Raw genomic sequence first — 17,869 nt, 5'->3', positions numbered from 1 at the left:
TCACTCGATGTCACTGATGATGTCACAATGCTTATGACATGCGAAGTTGAGCAATTGTGCGTTGAGTGATGTCACTCGAGCACTCCATGATGTGATCAGTGATGGTCACTCAAGCAATTGTGATGTCATCAGTGAGTGATGTCATCAGTGATGTGAAGCTGAGCAATTGTGTGCTGCCAATGCCAATAGAGCAGAAGAGGCAACGCAGCAACCGAGCTGCGGGCGAGGCCGCGCAGCGGGCGAGCTGCAAGGCGGGCAAGGCCACGCAGCGGCCGAGCTAGCGAGCCCGCCCAGCAGACAACCCTAGGAATCGAGGGCGCATAGTGCGCGAGATGCCTAGTGACCTAAAAACTATCCCTTCCTGGTTTGTTAATGTTGCTTTTCAGCTAGGGTGACCAGATGTCCCAATTTGTGTGGGACAGCACAGCATTTTCATGCCTTTTCCCATGTCCCACATATTGAGATGATGTCCCATATTTTGATTGGCTCTAGTTTTCAAAAGCCAAACCACTGAGAGACAGACAGACAGACTGACTGACTGACTGACTGACTGACTGACTGACTGACTAATTTTTACGGAAAAAAGTTTTCTCTTGTTCTGGCTTTCTGATGTCTTTGGGTTGTGGGTTAGGAGAAAAGAAGAAATTTGAGGATGTCATCTTGGGGTTTGGGGGGGAAATTATCACCATTTGGTGACATTTTATAGACCAAACAATCGATTAGTCTAAAATAATCGACAGATTAATCGATAATAAAAAATAATCGTTAGTTGCAGCCCTACTCAGCCCACATTTGGTTTGCTGGAATCTGGTCACCCTATATTTTCAGCTCAAAAAAGTTGTAGGCTAAAGGTGTAAACAAGTCTGGTCCCAATTTTGGGGGCATGCTGTGGCCAAAACATCTGATTCAGTGAATGTTTGTAAACAAGTTGTAAAATACATTTTGGTTCTTGTGTGTCAGTGACCAATTCACAATCCCCTTCCTCCCATGTGCTATGTAACTTTACTGTAACGTTACACCTCAAAACTCCATGATAGCCTACTCCCATAATTACCATAACGTTACCCTGCTGTTTCCTCCTGCCGTTTCTCTCCTCACTTTATATTAATTGCTTCTTGTTTACTAGTGGTTGAGTTGTGGCGATCACACACATGACTGGAGGTCATCCAGCCTGATAATTCAATCACATCATTGCCTATGCCACTGTTATAGTTATTAGGATTCTTCTGGCTAGGTCTACGAGCCTATCTTGAACTGTATGACAAACTCCATGTCCACATACTCACCTGGCTTGAAGATATCAGTTTTGGCGTTTATTTTCAACGAGGTGGCAATAATCCCAGGGGAGCGCGCCTTTGATTCAGACCTTCAGAACAGAGTCTATCTCGTAGCTAAAAGTTTTCGGAGTTAAATCCAGTCGAGTCCAGCTGATGCTCCTTTTTTGCAGCATGAGTGACAGGAGAGAGTAGACCCGACAGGACAGCGTCTCCCTCCTCCAGTCATCTGCGGGTATGGAGCATGGAGCATGGGGTATGGAGCGAGCTGCCTGGGCTTTCATGTGATTTCTTCCAAATCCTCTTTTGAAGTAGCCTACTGTACCAAGGGCGCCCTCTGTCTTTCAACTTCACCAGTTCAGTAGCCCCACGTTCATCAGTTCATGCAAGTGCATGCAGTCCAACAAGTGCGATTTGTTCATGAATATTACTGGTTTAGTCTCATACAAATTTGCATAACGTATGTTATCTAGGCCTACGTAGGCTACAATGAGAGCAATTTTTAGTTGTCTAGCCTATTGTTTTCCATCTGATGGAATTGGCAACTTGCTCTGTAGTTTACAGGGTTGAAGGGTTGTGTGTTGACCCGGGATGATCCAGCAACCTTCAAATATACCTTGTTTCTCCACCTTCAGTTCCATTTCACTCAGTTGAAGATAGCCTACATCAGAATGTAGCCAAAAGCAGCCCCCAAAAATAGTATCCCACAGTTGAAGGGACATCAGATGTTTTCACCATCGTCTTTTAGAAGAATTATTAAAAGAGCAAATAGTTATTGCTTTTTAATAATTCAAAAGAACACAATTACAAAAAATATTTCTCTATAAAACATGTTTCCTTTATTGCTTACAGAATACAATAATTCTGTAGTAGGCAAGTGAATGTTTATCACAACTAGTTTACTTATCTTTACACTGAGGAATACCAGTCACAATGCAAACGTTCGATACTGCGCCGGAGGAGGGGGAATAACAAATTCAGCCAGGATATCAAAGCATTTCACAAAGTGATAGTTCGTCCTTAACATTGTGTATATTATCTTGGATGCAATCAGCAACCAAGCATCACATAGCGCCTACACCTTAGAAACTCAGGGGTGTTAAGTCTATCCTCTATCTTTGGTTATATGAGTCAAAAATATTCTGATTCTGAAAGGTGTAGTTAATTAGCAATACTGTGGTTGAAAGTACGAAAAGAAAACGCATCATAAACCGTATGACCAAGCTAAAATAAAACAAGACATCCATTTCATTTTCCATTTAGCAAAAGAAAGAAAAAAACATTCACAACCCCTCAAATGTTCCTATGTTAAACAAATATATTGAGAGGGTAAAAGGAAACCATTCCTGTAAAAGTAACTGTCAAAAAAGGACAACAAGGCGGAATCAGTTGCTCTGAAACAATTCTAGAGCCATTCTCCTAAACCACCAAATGTTATCTAGTACAACGGATAACAAAACTTAGCTAAAGGGGTACCTGAAGAGGTGAGACTTCCTGCGTTGTAGCCAAAATCAGACATGTTCTGACCACCATCTGTCTTCAGTGTATCCACAATTCATCTCTAAATCTACAAATCACTCACAACATAACAATGTCAAGACAAAATTGAACATAAGAAACCGGGGGGAAATGTGAAAGATGAGATGAATCAAAAACTTCATAACAGCGTCTTAATCCAAATAGTTGTCTTTTCAGGTACTTGTTTCGGGACATGTGGCTATGGAGAAACCCTCCCCCCCCCCATCTTTGAAACTGTCCATGCCAATGTGCATTTTTGAAGTTGGACTGATATACGCCAGTTGTCAAAAGACATCTCGGGTCTCGGCCATTGACAGTTCTGGGCGATTTGTGCCGACACTGTCCAGGGGAGGGATTCGGACATGGTTTAATGGTGTCCAGGGATCACATGTCGTCCTCTTCATCTTCATCCTGGGAGGAACCAGCCTGCTGGGCAGCGCTGGCAGATGCTGCTGCCATCTGTGCCTGCTGGGCAGCCTGCTGCATCTGCAACCACTCCTGCTGGGCCAGCTCTGCCTGCTGCTGGCGCGCCTGTGAGAATAGAATCAAACCATCAAGAGTCACAGAATATAAGAAGACAAATGCAGAGCTCGTTAGGCAACTGGAAAGGATCGTATGCTAACAGTAACAACAGATGTGCTGCTTGAGAACGATGCTATGTGATGTGCACAACATAAATAATAGTTTCACTTCCTACCTTCGCAAACAATTCCTGTTGCTGTCTGAGGAGCTCTTCCTCTGGAATGCCCAGATTCTCCAGTCGAGAGCTTGCCTTCCTCCTCTTCAGCGCTACGGTTTTACACTCCTGCAGGACATCTTTCACCTCTGTGATGTATGACGCAAAACCAAGGCTCTCAAGCGCTGGAAAATAGAAAGACGCAAACGCAAAACTCTGATGTGAAACTTCAGCCAAGACACACATGACAGGGGAGGGGACACACCCCCTTGTGTTCATCAATACACATGGCAGCTGTTGGAAGAACCCACAGAGAAACCTGAAAACAAAAACTCACCATTGATAACATGCTCAGGAGATATGGTCTTCTTTTCAGACTTGTTGCATATTTCATTAGCCTCTGAGGATATGAGGTGTATGAACTCTGTGCAACAGTTCACAACAAGCTCCCTCGCGTCGTTGGCCACTCGTACATTGGGAAGGGTTTCTTTTATCATCTTGTTGATAGCTGCCCTGGGAATAGTGAGGTCGTCATCGTTTCCAGAAGAAGAAGCCATCGTGGCAGGCAATTTGACAACAAAACCAAATATAAGAGCTCAGGTTCACAGCTGAGCTTCTGTAATGTTAAGAAGTTAGCCTGCGTTGGCAGGGCGCTCTCTCTGCAAAGTTAACGTAACGTGCGCAACACGGAGCAAGACAGCGTCAACAGCAAATTAGCTAAGTAGCAAGACGTTTCTTCAAAGTTAGCTGGCTGGCTAGTTGGCTAACTAAGCTAGCTAGTTCTAACTGTAAAAACAAACGAGCAGCTTCTTCTGTGTGTTGCTACGCGGAATGTGACAGAAAATGGTCCAGGCAACGTTAAAGCACAAAAAGAGCATGGGAAAGGGGATACTGAAAAAATGCTAGGCTAGCTAGCTAGTGGCTGTGGTGCCTGTCGCAAGCGAGCGAGCCACAACCCTGAAGACGAGGGGAGAACATGGCTAGGCTGCTGCTAACAACTCTGTATTGGACGATCAGAGACGCAGATCAGAATAAAGTCGCCACAGCACGGTAGGCTTTTCTTTCTAATATCGACCGGGTGAGGCAAACATGTCAGATAGCCGTACAGAACCGTACTAATTCATTTATAACGCTCTATTCTGAGCAACATGAGCTGAAATTTGCCCGGATACAACGTCAAACAAAGAACCGGAAGGAGTACTCGTTTAGAGAAGACGTGTATTGTCTGGTACTTGTTGGGTACCGCCATCTACTGCCCACTAAGCGTATTACAAAATATCTATTCTATTCTATTCTATTCTATTCTATTCTATTCTATTCTATTCTATTCTATTCTATTCTATTATACGGCTCTGGCTAAAGGTATCTGTGTTGTGACAGCAGCGGTGAACCATGGGAAATGCCATGTGAAATGGCTGTGGCTAAAGATCGTCTGTCAAGACTACTGTCAATGGTCAAGACAAGAAGAATCGCTAAAATGTTGCTCTCATGCCTCAATTTCTTTGCCTCCACTTCTCCCCGAGGGAGATTCAATCTTATTTATTCGATCTTAAAGACAAAACAATAATGCAATATACGACCTAAAAGCAGAAGGCTGAATCCCAGATTAGGCTAAGAATGTGTTGTGTAAGAACTAATAAACATAAAAAAAAAAAAAAAAACGTCTTCAGAAAAGAACTTATACACTCACACTCACCATGTAAATTGTCATAATTTATTTAAAAAATGTTTCTCAAATTAACATAAGCTCACATTCTGATTGAGGGGCACTTTGTCTATGCCCCCGGTTCCCAGTGGACCGCGGGACTCCGCCTGGTGGCCTGCCAAAGTTTTTTTATTATTATTATTATTTTACAGACAACAGTTTTTACACATACACATTAACCCTGAGGAGTAGGCTTGGGTCGATTTTTGGAAATATCGCGATATTCGACAAATATCACAATTTTGAAAATCTACTCAAGGATAATCAAGGAAGCAAGTTTGCTGTGTAAAACGAAAAGATTTTAGCTGAAGACTTGTAATTTTCCTTATCCAGGGTACATATATGCAGGAATCCTGAAGTTAAATTCAATACCTTTCAAGACCTTTTTAAGACCCTTTCAATATATTTGAAGACCTCAACGCCACTTTCGTCACATCAGCGATATGGGGTGTAAATCACAAGTTTCATCATGATACAATATTATATAGATTATTTGGACAACGATACAATATTTGCTGATATCACAAAGTCTGCCACAACAGCTACGATATCGATTCAATTCAGGGGTCTGCGATCAATATGAGACAATATCATATCACAATCAGCATGATAGCTAAAAAATTTAATACCTCTCAAATTGCAATTAAGACATTTTAATACTTATTAAGGGCCTTAATTTTCCCTAAATTGATTAATCAACTACTTTTCAAGACCCTGTGGATACCCTGTTATCCTTGTCCAAGGTAAAGCTCTTGCGCCTTCTCCAGCGCAGCATTTTGAGGAAGTTCAGACTGGCATTGAAGACCTTGTCGTGTTCAAACACCATTGTGTAAAAGGTTTCGATGGGCAGGTCACCATCAGGGTCAGCATATTTGAGCGTGGTCATGGGAGTGTACAGCGTGTTGGTCTGGTGGCGGAATGGGGGATTCTTCATGGTGATGATTTTGTGAGTATGCTAGGAGAGAGAAAAGAGGAAACAATCACAAACCAGGGAGGGCTATTTATTTGACTGAAATCCAGAGTTTAACATGTTTTTTTTTGGTGAGCAATCCTGTACCTCTGCTACATCCTCAGGGGTCTGCCCGAGGGTTTCAAAGATTTCCTTGTAGTTCTTCAGGTAGGTGTTCGTGAACATGTCAGCGGTCACTTTGTCGGCTTTGCTGAGATCAGTCTTCAAGGCCTCTTCGTAGACCTTGCCCTCAAACTCTGTTATCACGGGCCCGGGCTCGATCAGGCTGATGCTGAGGCAACAAAAAGGAGGAGAAGCATGAGTATACGTCCATCTCCCCAGGAAACTGAAGAAAGTAGTATACTGTCTTGGTTAGAAACATGACAAAAATGCTACAGAGATTTTTGCTTGACCTTCAATACTGTAATGATACATTTTGTTTTTAAATATTTGCCCCTATTCTGTTGCTCACATTTTAGATGAAACCACCCACTGGAGCTATTCTCTTAGATAATGTTCTACTACTCTTACATAATATTCTACTAGTTTAAATGTGTTAGGACTTGCCCAAAACATGGGTGTGTGATGTGGTTGTTATTGCTATGACATACTGAGGATGGCACTTCCCCACTTCAAACAGTGTTGGGATGTTGCAGTAGTCTGAGTGTGCTGATGTTAGTGACATGGACACATGTTGCATTCTGTTGGCAGCAGGGAATATTGCTCCAGGAAGCATTATCTTCCTTTTACTGATCACAGCCTCATGAGACTAATTTATGTCTCACCAAGAGACCAAAATGAAACGAGCACATGTTGTCCCCATATAGTCCAGAAGCTGCATGAAAGAAGTCTCTTACTTCAGATTAAACCTCAGGGCTTGTACGGCTAAGCTTTCACAGAAACCTTCCACAGCAAACTTGGATGCTGCGTAGACGTCATTGAATAAAATTCCTGCAAAACAGAACAAAATGTTTTCAAGTCTCTGTTTTGTAACCGTATAATTAAAAGTGATCACGAAAAGATGGATCCTTCCTCACCCTGGATGCCCATGACACTGCTGATGCAAACAATGTGGCCTTTCTTCCTCCTCTTCATATCAGGAAGGACTTCCTTAAGCAACCGGACTAGTCCAAAGAAGTTGGTATCCATCACAGCCTTCATCTCATCTATAGACTGACACTCGATGGGTCCAATCAGCCCCGTCCCAGCATTACTTACTGTGAGAGGAATAGCAACAAGAGACCAGTGTTACATCACGGTCAGGTAAAACGTTATTCAGGCCAAATTAATTTAAGTTAAGTTATCCTTAATTGTCCCTGTGGGGAAATTCATCCTATGCATTTGACCCATCCTCTACTAGGAATCTTCCTCAAATTGAGTGGGCAGCCACAGTGCATGGCACCCCGGGGACCAACTCCAGTTCTTTTGCCATTGCCTTGATCAAGGGCACTGACAGGAGTATTAACCCTGACATACATGTCTTTGATGGTGGGAGGAAACCGGAGCACCCACACAAACACGGGGAGCTGCAAACTCGACACAGAAAGGACTTGGGACGGACCGGGGTTTGAACCCAGGACCTTCTTGCTGTGAGGCAACAGTGCTAACCACTGAGCAAATTGCAATGAACGGAGAAAATGCATATTCACATAAACAATACTGGTGGAAATAATTTGTGGATCTCTCTTTCGAACCAGATGGCTTGTGACTTACTGAGAATGTCCACTCTGCGCTGAGGCAGGCTGTCCACACAGGCTTTGATGGAGTTCTCATCGCACACGTCCAGCTGTTTGATTTCCATGGTCCTGCCCAGCGTCCGACCTGCTGCCTCCACCAGCGCCTCGCCCCTGCTCAAGTTCCTCATGGTGGCATACACTACATAACACAACACAAGAGGCTACAGTACACAATGCAGTCGTACCAGTTTCTTCTAATGATACTGACATCAATTAAGAAAACAAATCTTTTCCCATTCCAATCTGATACATGTGCCATGCAGATACTACAGTTGCCGCTATTTAATAAATGTTTAATAAGGTATAAGAAGAATGTATCTTTCCTTCAGTTATTCTGATTCTTTACAGTCTATTTGCACATCAAGGACTCAAACAATTTCAAGCAAACACAGTCACCTATCATGACAAGTCTAAACATATTAAAAAAGTGACTAATTTACCCATGAACCTCTTCTTCTCATCCTTTGCAATGCGGGCAGCCAAGGCTAGGCCGATCCCAGAGGAACAGCCTGTGATGAGTACTACCTTTTGGCTCATTGTGTCTGATGATGTTTGTCTCACAACTCCAGCAGCAGAGAAGGAGAGTGGACATAAGGAGGCGGTACAAGGTGTGGAGGCTCTTTTAAAACCTGTCTCCCTAATCCACAGTTCTGCAATTCAGCAGAATAGCCTTGTGCACATGGGTCTGTGATTAGCATCAAACGTGTCCTTCGTACTGTGCTGACACCCACTGAGGGCTTAAGCTAATCAGATGACACTCGTGCTTATCGTTGCAGTCATTTGTGAAATTTGAAAAATATGGGCTGAAACATGACAGCAACAACATAGGCTGTTGTCTGAATAAGAATGACACAATCAGACAGATCACTTTCAAAATGCAGAATGTTTTATTAAAAAACGGTTAAACTGAGCATATCTCTGTATAAATGTGCCTTTGCAACCCAGTCTGAGAATGAGCAAATGGTATTGATAACATACATTCTTCATGTCACAAACAGATATTAATGCATTCAAATTAGCCTAATATCTTTTCTATGAAATAACAAATAAACACTCTAGTTATTATAAGGCCACATTGCACGTGTGAGGCATAGTGTAGTGTTTAGCTACCATATACTGTACTGTGTCCTTATTTTTTCACTGCATCTTTGGCAAAGACTCAACACACACATATATATATATATATAACATTTGGTCATATCATGAGCTTGTAATTACAAGGTACGGTATTTTTATTTTTATTATGATATCAAAATCCACATGCATGATCTTTGAATGTCACTTTATGCTTCTGTGATGTTAGAGATAGAACCTGTTGGGGTTCACTATTTGAAAAGATACAAAGTACATAACAACTCTGCCAGATGGTTTGTCAAATCCTTTATGCTTAATATTTCATAACTGCTCTCCACCCAGATAGAAACTTATATTTCCAAGCTCACATAATGTTAAGTTGGATTTAGAAGTCCAACTTCAGATGATAAGCAATGTGTCTCTGCAGATGCCTGGCAGATGCCCCTGCTTTGTGTGTTTCTAGTTAAAGGAGTATGCACTAAAAGCTAAGCAAACAGCAGGTGGGGAGAGTTGGTAAACAGCAGGCGGGGAGAGTTGGTAAACAGCAGGCGGGGAGAGTTGGTAAACAGCAGGCGGGGAGAGTTGGTACGCATGTGATTGAGGTGACTGGACGTTCAAAAGGGTCTGTTTTCCCACATCTTGGGGTCCCAGGCCTGGAACCAGCCGGTGAAGGTGGGCGGCTCTGCCCCTTGTTTAATGGTGATAATGGGAGTGCCACGACGACCAGAGGGGTCAGACTCCACATACTCGTTGGCTGTAAGGAAAAACGCGATACATAGACTATGAAAATGGCTGTGAAAATGACGATATACAACCTAATTATAGTAGTTTATCTTACCAATCTTGGCTGCTCCATTTTTCTCCACCTCATTGGCGTCATTGCCAACCCAAAGGAAGATCTGGTCACAGCAAGAGAAGAAACCACAGCAAGATATTTACAATAGGATTTACAGTAGGGATCAGGAAACCATAAAAGTGAAATTCACATAGAGGCTGGACCACTTCAAGTGATGGCAAGCCAAGCGTTTACCTGATCTCCTGTGTCCAGAATCATGATGTCATCGGCTGCCAAATCCATCTGAGTGAACTCCCCAGGCACCTCCTCTGCCTAAAGATAAATATTGTGCCATACATAGTTTCCATGCTGGCTCCATACAACAATAAGAAAAGAGAACATTGCCACCCCACAGTGAATTAAAATGGATAAAAGGTGAACTACTCACTACGAGCCTGCCAGTCTTGTTTGAACAGCCAAACAGCCGTAGAGGCTGTACCATCTTCTGCAGACCCTTGGAGGTCTGATACTCCTTCTTTCCACCCAAAGCTGACCAGAGACCAGCTGCGGATAAGGCGAAAAGAACAGTAGGGTGTATATGATTCATTTATACCATTCTCATTAGAAAACAATGCTCTATTTACAGTACCCACCTGGCTCCTTGGACTCTGCCACCTCAGTGGGATTTCCTCCAAGCAGGCTGGCGACATACTTAGCGGCGACCATTTCCTCCTCAGTGCCCCCCACTCCCCTCCACAGGAACAGAGAACTAGGTGACTTCACCACAAACACATCATTCGTGTTCAAATTTGCAGCAGAGGGCTCCACCTGGATACGAGAGAGAGAGATAGAGAGAGAGAGAGAGAGAGAGAGATGGGTTGAATTGCTAGTCAGAATAATGACTTCTTTAGCTATTGATTCATGCACATTCAGTCGAATAAACAAGGCTGACCTCAACAGCCCGTGTGGCTTTAGTAGAGCTCTGACGGATATGGAAGAGTCGTGTGCTGCCAGCCTGGGTCTGACCTCCTTGACGAGATGTCCCACCCAAATGGATGACCAGAGGCTTCCCCTTAAACAGGCTGACAAGATGAGGGGGTTCTTGGCCCTGAGTGACACGAACCTGCCGAGACACAGTAGTGCAAACACCTCAGCAAGATGCATTTCACCTACATCATGAATTAAGAGAGGGATGATAGGAATCGGTTCTCCAGATGCTTGAATGTCAGGAATAAAGCATTGAAGTTGTGTAATGTACAATGTTGTTGCAGTAATGTCTCACCTGAACAGGACACCCTCCCATGGAGTCGTCCAGTTTGACGGTGAGGAAGGCTGAGGCCCCAAGCTCATCCCGAGTGCACTTCAGCCCCTGCCTAAGGACAGCAAAGCCTGTTAGATAATACAGACAACTTCTTCATGGGAAGTGGTCGTGGAGGGGAATATTCCAAAAGCTTCTCCAGTCTCTATCATGTATAAAAAAGCCTGCAATGTCTCCCTCGTGTGGCCAACATAGGAACTCTCACCAGGTGTAGATGATTTGCTGCTCTCTGCCTCCTGTGTTGTAGCTGTACAGCACCAGGTAACAGTCACCTCCATAGAACTGTCCGTAGCTGGATGGGTCCACAAGGACTTTTTCACCCCCTTCAACACGCCAAATCTACGGACACGCATCAAGGCTGTAAGTGTAATACTCCATGCTAAAACACACAGGATAGTAGTGAAATTAAAACATGGTGCTTTATGCTAGTGAGCAGACCTGGACTTTCCCGGAGCCATCGTCCACCATGCCATGCTGGGCGGCCATGGTCTTATCGGTGTGCAGGGCGGAGGCGTCAAAGGGAACCTGCTCCACCCGGGCAATGCGACCGATGGTGTAGGCCTTCCCTCTGCCCACGGTCTGGTCCTTGTCCCTCCAGTTGGAGAAGAACTGCTTGAACAGGATGGTCTCACCTCCAGCCGGCAAGATTTGGACCTGTGCGTGTCAGCAATAGAAAAGGTAACGAGCTGCAGGACTCATTCCCAGATACTAACATATTTAAATAGTAGAGACAGGGAGTTAGGGTTTTTATAGAAGGTTTTGTTAGGAGCTTTTTGTCACGACTGTACCTGGGTGCTCTTGGGGTAATTCTTGTCTTTGATGAAATTTTCTGCAGCCTTTAGGGCAGCTTTGCGCTCAGATGGATTTGCACTCGGCCCTGTAGTTTGGGGTGTGGTTTAGTTAGTGTGGTTTGGTTAGAAACCTCAATGTCTGGTGAAATGTATGATTGAGTCATATTCCCCTTTTCTCAAACGGAAAAGGAGCCTCAGAATACTGCCCGCCAAGTTGTTGCTAAGAGTTGCTTGAGCAACGATTAAAAAACAAAACATAGAGTAACCAAAATAACAAGAGATTACGGAAGAAAGTTATATACTGTATTATGCTCCATTACCTTTCCAGACAAAGATCTTATTGTCTGCTCCATTGTCCAGGATGTAGCATTCACTGGGGGATAGCATCTCTTGTTTGAAGGGGTTACTCTGAGCCACCAAAGATGTTGTCATGGAGCCAGCAGCATCAGAGATCTATAAAACATACAGACATACTCAAAATTCTATCTCCTGGGATCTTCTCATCTTTGGGATACCATAAAGGAATTAATTAAAAAGTTACTTTCATGCAGTACATTTATATAACATGTTTACTGGTCCGTGGATCATAATCATAATTGATGCTGCATTACTACCAATGCATATTTACCATATACAGAGATCCCTTCTTCTTGTTGCTTGTATCAGTGGATTCATCATCAGAGCTTCCTGGTGGGATGTCGGGCTTTGGCCCAAGCACCTATAAATAAATGCACGCACATTAGAGGCAAGACTGCATGATTACCAACATCCTTCCTGGCCCTGAAATGAGTCGGATAAAGAGTATCTCTCTGCCACAAACATTTCCTGTGTTCCTGTGTTCACCCAAAACATGAAAATGCTGTCATCATCTACTCCCCCTCATGCCAGTTGAAAGACAGGTTAAGTCTGTCCATGTAACACACAGGGAGGTTGCCAGCACAGCTACAGAGAAAACCAGTCTCCATTGACTTCAGTACAGTACAACTGAAGTCAATGGTGACTGGTTTGTCACCAACATGATGTGAGTAGATTATGACATAATTTTCACATTTGGGTGAACTGTTCCTATTAAAAAATATATGAGTCAAACAAAAACTCACTTTAATGACAGCAGCGGGTTCTGTATCTTCTTCAATCATGTGCAGCTGAGCACGGCCGTTTCTCTCATTGTCACGGATACCAATGGCCATCTGAGAGGTCTTCAGGCGCTCGTAGCGGTTGCATTCGCTGCCAGCCCAGTGGTAGATGTCCTATGGTTTGAAAGAGAGCCCAGGAAAAGGAGATGGAGGTGAAGTTGTGAAACAATACTGCAGTACTATAGAAGGAGCTACTATTTCAGTCTTTTTTTAATTTGGTTATCTAGCCCCTATTCCAGATCACCTTTCCCAGATCAATGATGAAGCAGTCTCCTTTATTGAAGCTGTCCCAGGACATGTCCACCTCTCTGGCCCTGATGCTGCGTCGACCCTTAACGTGCAGCAGACGCTTCACATTCATGTCATTGGTCAGCACATGCTGGAAGCCTGACGCTACGCCACCTTTCTGTCACAGGAGGAAATTTACCATTAGAATGATTCCATGTGTATCTCTGACAGGAGAAGATTAGTTCACATTTCAGCTCCAAATCTGCAGCTGCACAATGCTGAAGTGCACTTGATTAAAATATAGAATCTGCCATCTCGACCGTTTTCCAAAGGCCGACTTCAGCTTACAACATTTGTAGCCATTTGGTGTTTTGGCATATGAGCAATGTTTTCACTGAGCCTGTTTGCCTGTTCAAGCTCACCATGGAAACCCTCAGTGGAAAACCTGAGGGAGCAACCCACTAAGACTCCAGTTCTCAAAATAGCACTGTAAGGATTCCTGCTTCTCACATCAACATATCAAAACCTGTTTAACTTATGTCTCGCTTTCAGTTAGTACAGTATCTCTTTCTGTTTCTACAGTTTATTGTACTTTTTACATTATAGGGGAGCCAGCAGACCTGGTCCACATGTTAGGTGTTGTAACGTTTTGTACAATCCACTGCCAGTCCTGGTGTAAAAATGTGTATATTAATATGAGGTCAAATAATTTCATGTGTTACTAAATGTTGAACAAGAGTTCTTTTAGCAACAGTAAGGTTGTTGCAAGTGCAATAATTCACGCACCATGAAAACAACATACATCCACACACAATGTTTCACCTTGTAGCTGATGCCAGATTTGAAGTAACCCAAAAAGGCGAGTGACTCCATGTTTTGAACCTCACGGAATTGCACCGGGCTGCCACCCAGGAAGTCATCCAGCTGGGTGGCAAAGATGGCAAGAGCACCACTCTCATCCTGGGAGCATTCCTCACCTATGGTGCAGTCAGTGATAATAGTTAAACACTCATGAACAACTAAAAATACTAGGGGGACTGATTGGTGTGTATACTATAGCATATACTGTATGCATCATGTAAAGAAATGGGGGAACACATGCATTACTTAATGCATTAAGATTATAAGAGTTTGCTTGGAGGTGTCATCAGTGAATGATCAGCCTAAATCCATTACCCAGCCACATATGAATGCGGTGAGAAGGAGCAGGCGTGGTGTGCAGCAAAAGGTAAGCATCCCCGGTGTAGAAGTGTCCATGGAGGGTTTTAGGAACCGGTTTCAAATCCATATTCTCCACCCGCCACACCTGCAGGCCGGGCTCCTTCCCCGCTGCCAGGAACTCCTTGTGAGATGGCATGTTTCTCACGGCTAGAGAAGGTGAAACACCTGGATGAATAACAAATGACATTATGCCACTGCAATTACAGTAGCCTAAACTAGCCTTGACACACAGTAGCTAGACTAGCCTTGGAAGGGGGCTCACCAGACCCTTCAGGTTAACTGAGCCTTCCATTGTTGAAGAAAAAAGGCTACAAAGTAATATAAACACAGCACTGATACATAATCTGTATTGTCTGTTAACTTGGCTCTAACTTTGAGAGCCTCTGCTGTGTTAAAGGTTAAACACACTGATACAGGTGAATGAATGGTGGAGGTCGCAAAGCATTCAAAAATGTTTTTGTGTTCACAATATCCCATAGATTCCCTTCAGAGCACATGGTTTATATGATGCAGGTAAACATCATGTTGTTAGAAGGCTAAATATGTTTCTATGTAGGCTACATAACAGTGCAAAGCAGACGTGCATGTCGACTGGCATTGTGCAGGGAATGTTTGCTTAAGATGGGTGTGTTCAGTGAATCAACAAACTATGACAGATGGCAGGACTGTTTAATTAGCTAAGCTAACATCAGCAATGCTAACATGAAGGTCTATGAAATGTGAGTGAAAAACTTGATTACACTAATTTGTGTTAAAATGTAGAATTTGTGACAACTTCATTGAAGCAAGCAGCTACTATACATTTAATCATTACCTACTGCATGACGTTACTTCAATCATCCCATTCCCTTGACTTTAAAGTTAACCTCCATGCACACTTTACATTGAGTTCTTTCTCTCAAAATCTCAAAAAGCTACAATCCTCAAAATCCATATATTTTCTTTGCAGCTTTTGTAATTTGGATAGGTGAGAGTGACAGCCGGTCTGAAGTGTCCTCTTCATTTATCAAACCAAAATGCTAAATGCTGCACTCCAAGACAAGGGCATGAACAGTAGCCTCTAATTGCATGTCTAGATTTTCCAATTATGTGAGGAAAAAATAAAGTGGTGTAGTTAGAGAGATAAATTCAACATGTAGGCTACAGTTCTTGCATGTGATAACTAGGCCTATAGGCTACTTTTAGTACTGTCTATTAAGAAGACGGAAATCCTTTCTATCATTTATTTTTTCATTTTAACATATCGCCTCCAATGGCAATGAAAACCAGACCAATTCTATGGACTTAATAATAATCATAATCATCATAATCATAATAATAAACGCGTTTATTCATGCATTATTTATTTATTTCACTGCAGACTGTGCCCTATTGTCCAAATCCACCCTCAGTTGTTAACCTCTCGAAAAGGGAAAAAGACTTATTGACCAGCTGAAAGGAGCTCATTAAATTCTAAGAACTAGTCTATAGCTTATAGCCTACAGTAGCACTGTAAATTATATTAAATGAATGATAGATCTTACCTGGTGAGGGCAGAATACAGATGCTGGGAGTGGAGAAGGAAGCTACAAGTTGCTGCACTGATTTCCGCACAGGCTGTCTGCAACTGCGACTGCTTTATAGCGAGGAAAACATCTGTGTGCTGACAGAGGCGTGTCCCGCGGGCGCAACGAGAAGCTACACGAATAACAGTAACTCCCATCCCACACCGACCGACCAATCCAATCAAGATACATTTAAGGAAGACTTTTGGACCACCTTAAAAGGAAACTAAAAATATGTGTTGGGTAACACAATAAGGTAGCCTACACGAAAGGCCAGTGGGAACTAATGAGGAAGTAACTGCCTTATTGGTCAGTTTTTGAGGTAGCCTAATCAAATTTGAGCTAATCATTAATAAATTGCGAAAAGATTGAGAGAACAAGCCCAACTATGCCTATTAATGATCAGTTCTTGAGTAACTCCTAATCAAATGTTTTAGAGTAAAGTGCTCAATACTTATTTGTATTATTAACTGTCTATTACTTACTCATTATTACCTGTTAGCTGGTTATCCTGTTAGCTGGTTATGATCCAGTACTCATTAACTACTCAATATGATGCAGCACTTTACTGATTATTGACCCTATGGCATTCCTCATTAATTCAGAATCCTCAGTAGTTCCCCTATAACTACTCTAAATTGTGTATGTGTTATTGCAGTGGTCTAAAAAAGTAATATTCATTCATATTGGCTTAAAATAAATATAGCAAGGAAATTAAATGTGAGTAAACAACATATTTTCAAATCCCTCCAGGTAATTGAATTGCTTACAGGTTACACACATAAAGTGAACCACACCCATTTATAAAATTGTATCTCAGTTGATTGTACACAGTACACATTCATGATCATCAATTCCCAGAATATTTACTACAATTCAAGAAAAGCTGCTGTGTCATATTGGTATAGACAGACTGGTGGCAGGAGGCCAACACAGAAAGCCAGCACTTCCTTTTTAATATTCACATTAAATCCATCATGATCCATTATTTAAAACCCTTTGCATGCAGCCTTCTGCATAAATGCAAGATGGTTTAAATGCAATTTAACTTTGATATCACAGATTCATATTTGCGGTAACACTTAAGGTTATATTTAAAGCTTAATAATGCTTAATAAGCATTAATTAACCCTTAGTTAATGCTTATTAAGAGTTAGTTAACCCTAACCATTAACAAACACTAAATTATTAATAATGTCTAAATTAATACTTAGTTAACATGAACACCATTAGTAAATGATTATGATACACATTAGTTAACTGTTAAATAAGGGTTAGTCAATTATTATTATTAAGTATTAACTAACCCCTATGTAACCTTATTGTAAAGTGTTACTGTATTTCCAAATGGAAAATAAATAAAAAGCATATCAACATTGTTTCCCAATATCATTACATTTGATGCAAATAGAGACAAAAACATTCAAAGTAACCCAAATCCCCATAGAAACACTATGCATGTAGGGTTCTAAAAAGACAAATAGTTGGTGCCCAAACTGCAGGTGCATCAGTCACAAAACTGCAATATTATTTGATGTGACAAATGACAATGAGAACAGTCTTGAACATATGTCAAACAAGGCAAAAAGAAAGAGAGTTGAAGCTCGGCTTGCCAACAGCGATAGACAGACATTTAACAGGATATCCTGTTACTGTTAGACTAGTGTTCCATCACAACTACAGCCTTAAAATGACCATAGAATTGAATCAACATACTAGTGTGACTAAAAAGTATATTGTGAGCTTCACAGAGCTGATATTTATGGCAGGGCTGCCATAGCCTGGGTAAACCCAGCCTCCACGTGACCTCTATCAGTCATGAAGAAACCTAGGCTACAGGCATAGCCTGTGACGTCACGTTGAAGGCTGGGTTTACCCAGGCTAGGGCTGCCATTCAGAGACTAAGGCAAACACACAAAAACAT

At 42.3% G+C, this 17,869-nt stretch overlaps 3 protein-coding genes across 3 annotated transcripts; all 3 read right to left on the bottom strand.

Moving 5' to 3' along the window:
• Positions 1-2,116: 2,116 nt before the first annotated feature.
• Positions 2,117-4,641, bottom strand: dr1 (down-regulator of transcription 1). The gene is made up of 3 exons (XM_083648407.1): positions 3,806-4,641; positions 3,490-3,653; positions 2,117-3,323 (listed from the first exon to the last, which is right to left on the bottom strand). Exons 1-3 carry the CDS (start codon positions 4,023-4,025, stop codon positions 3,177-3,179), a joined length of 531 nt encoding a protein of 176 aa, XP_083504533.1. The 5' UTR covers positions 4,026-4,641; the 3' UTR covers positions 2,117-3,176.
• A 1,238-nt stretch (positions 4,642-5,879) lies between these two features.
• LOC310786118 (retinol dehydrogenase 8) lies at positions 5,880-8,395 on the bottom strand (the record flags this gene model as incomplete). Its single annotated transcript, XM_083647296.1, has 6 exons — positions 5,880-6,128; positions 6,231-6,414; positions 6,980-7,073; positions 7,160-7,339; positions 7,836-7,997; positions 8,299-8,395. 6 exons carry the CDS (start codon positions 8,393-8,395, stop codon positions 5,880-5,882), a joined length of 966 nt encoding a protein of 321 aa, XP_083503422.1.
• Positions 8,396-9,409: 1,014 nt separating this feature from the next.
• On the bottom strand, positions 9,410-16,044 carry scinla (scinderin like a). The gene is made up of 17 exons (XM_083647676.1): positions 15,925-16,044; positions 14,357-14,566; positions 14,003-14,157; positions 13,197-13,358; positions 12,917-13,066; positions 12,445-12,534; positions 12,137-12,269; positions 11,814-11,902; positions 11,464-11,679; positions 11,231-11,364; positions 10,990-11,080; positions 10,660-10,830; positions 10,361-10,535; positions 10,156-10,271; positions 9,963-10,040; positions 9,771-9,831; positions 9,410-9,686 (listed from the first exon to the last, which is right to left on the bottom strand). The coding sequence occupies exons 2-17, from the start codon at positions 14,535-14,537 to the stop codon at positions 9,547-9,549; spliced, it is 2,142 nt and encodes a 713-aa protein (XP_083503802.1). The 5' UTR covers positions 14,538-14,566; positions 15,925-16,044; the 3' UTR covers positions 9,410-9,546.
• Positions 16,045-17,869: the final 1,825 nt, after the last annotated feature.

Source organism: Poromitra crassiceps (genome assembly GCF_964638095.1).
Source record: "Poromitra crassiceps genome assembly, chromosome: 12".
In the NCBI taxonomy this organism is placed as follows: domain Eukaryota; kingdom Metazoa; phylum Chordata; class Actinopteri; order Beryciformes; family Melamphaidae; genus Poromitra; species Poromitra crassiceps.
Note: the sequence above shows the minus strand (reverse complement) of the source record. Positions and strands in the feature narration are given on the sequence as shown.

Excerpts from the sequence above, each read along its gene's own strand:
- dr1 (XM_083648407.1), bottom strand. The coding sequence starts at position 4,025 with ATGGCTTCTTCTTCTGGAAACGATGACGACCTCACTATTCCCAGGGCA. Across the intron at positions 3,654-3,805 it reads TCCTGAGCATGTTATCAATG|CGCTTGAGAGCCTTGGTTTT; the intron begins GTGAGTTTTTGT and ends TCTATTTTCCAG. Across the intron at positions 3,324-3,489 it reads AACAGGAATTGTTTGCGAAG|GCGCGCCAGCAGCAGGCAGA; the intron begins GTAGGAAGTGAA and ends CTATTCTCACAG.
- scinla (XM_083647676.1), bottom strand. The coding sequence starts at position 14,537 with ATGCCATCTCACAAGGAGTTCCTGGCAGCGGGGAAGGAGCCCGGCCTG. Across the intron at positions 11,680-11,813 it reads ATTACCCCAAGAGCACCCAG|GTCCAAATCTTGCCGGCTGG; the intron begins GTACAGTCGTGA and ends TGACACGCACAG. Across the intron at positions 10,272-10,360 it reads GGCAGAGTCCAAGGAGCCAG|CTGGTCTCTGGTCAGCTTTG; the intron begins GTGGGTACTGTA and ends CCTTATCCGCAG.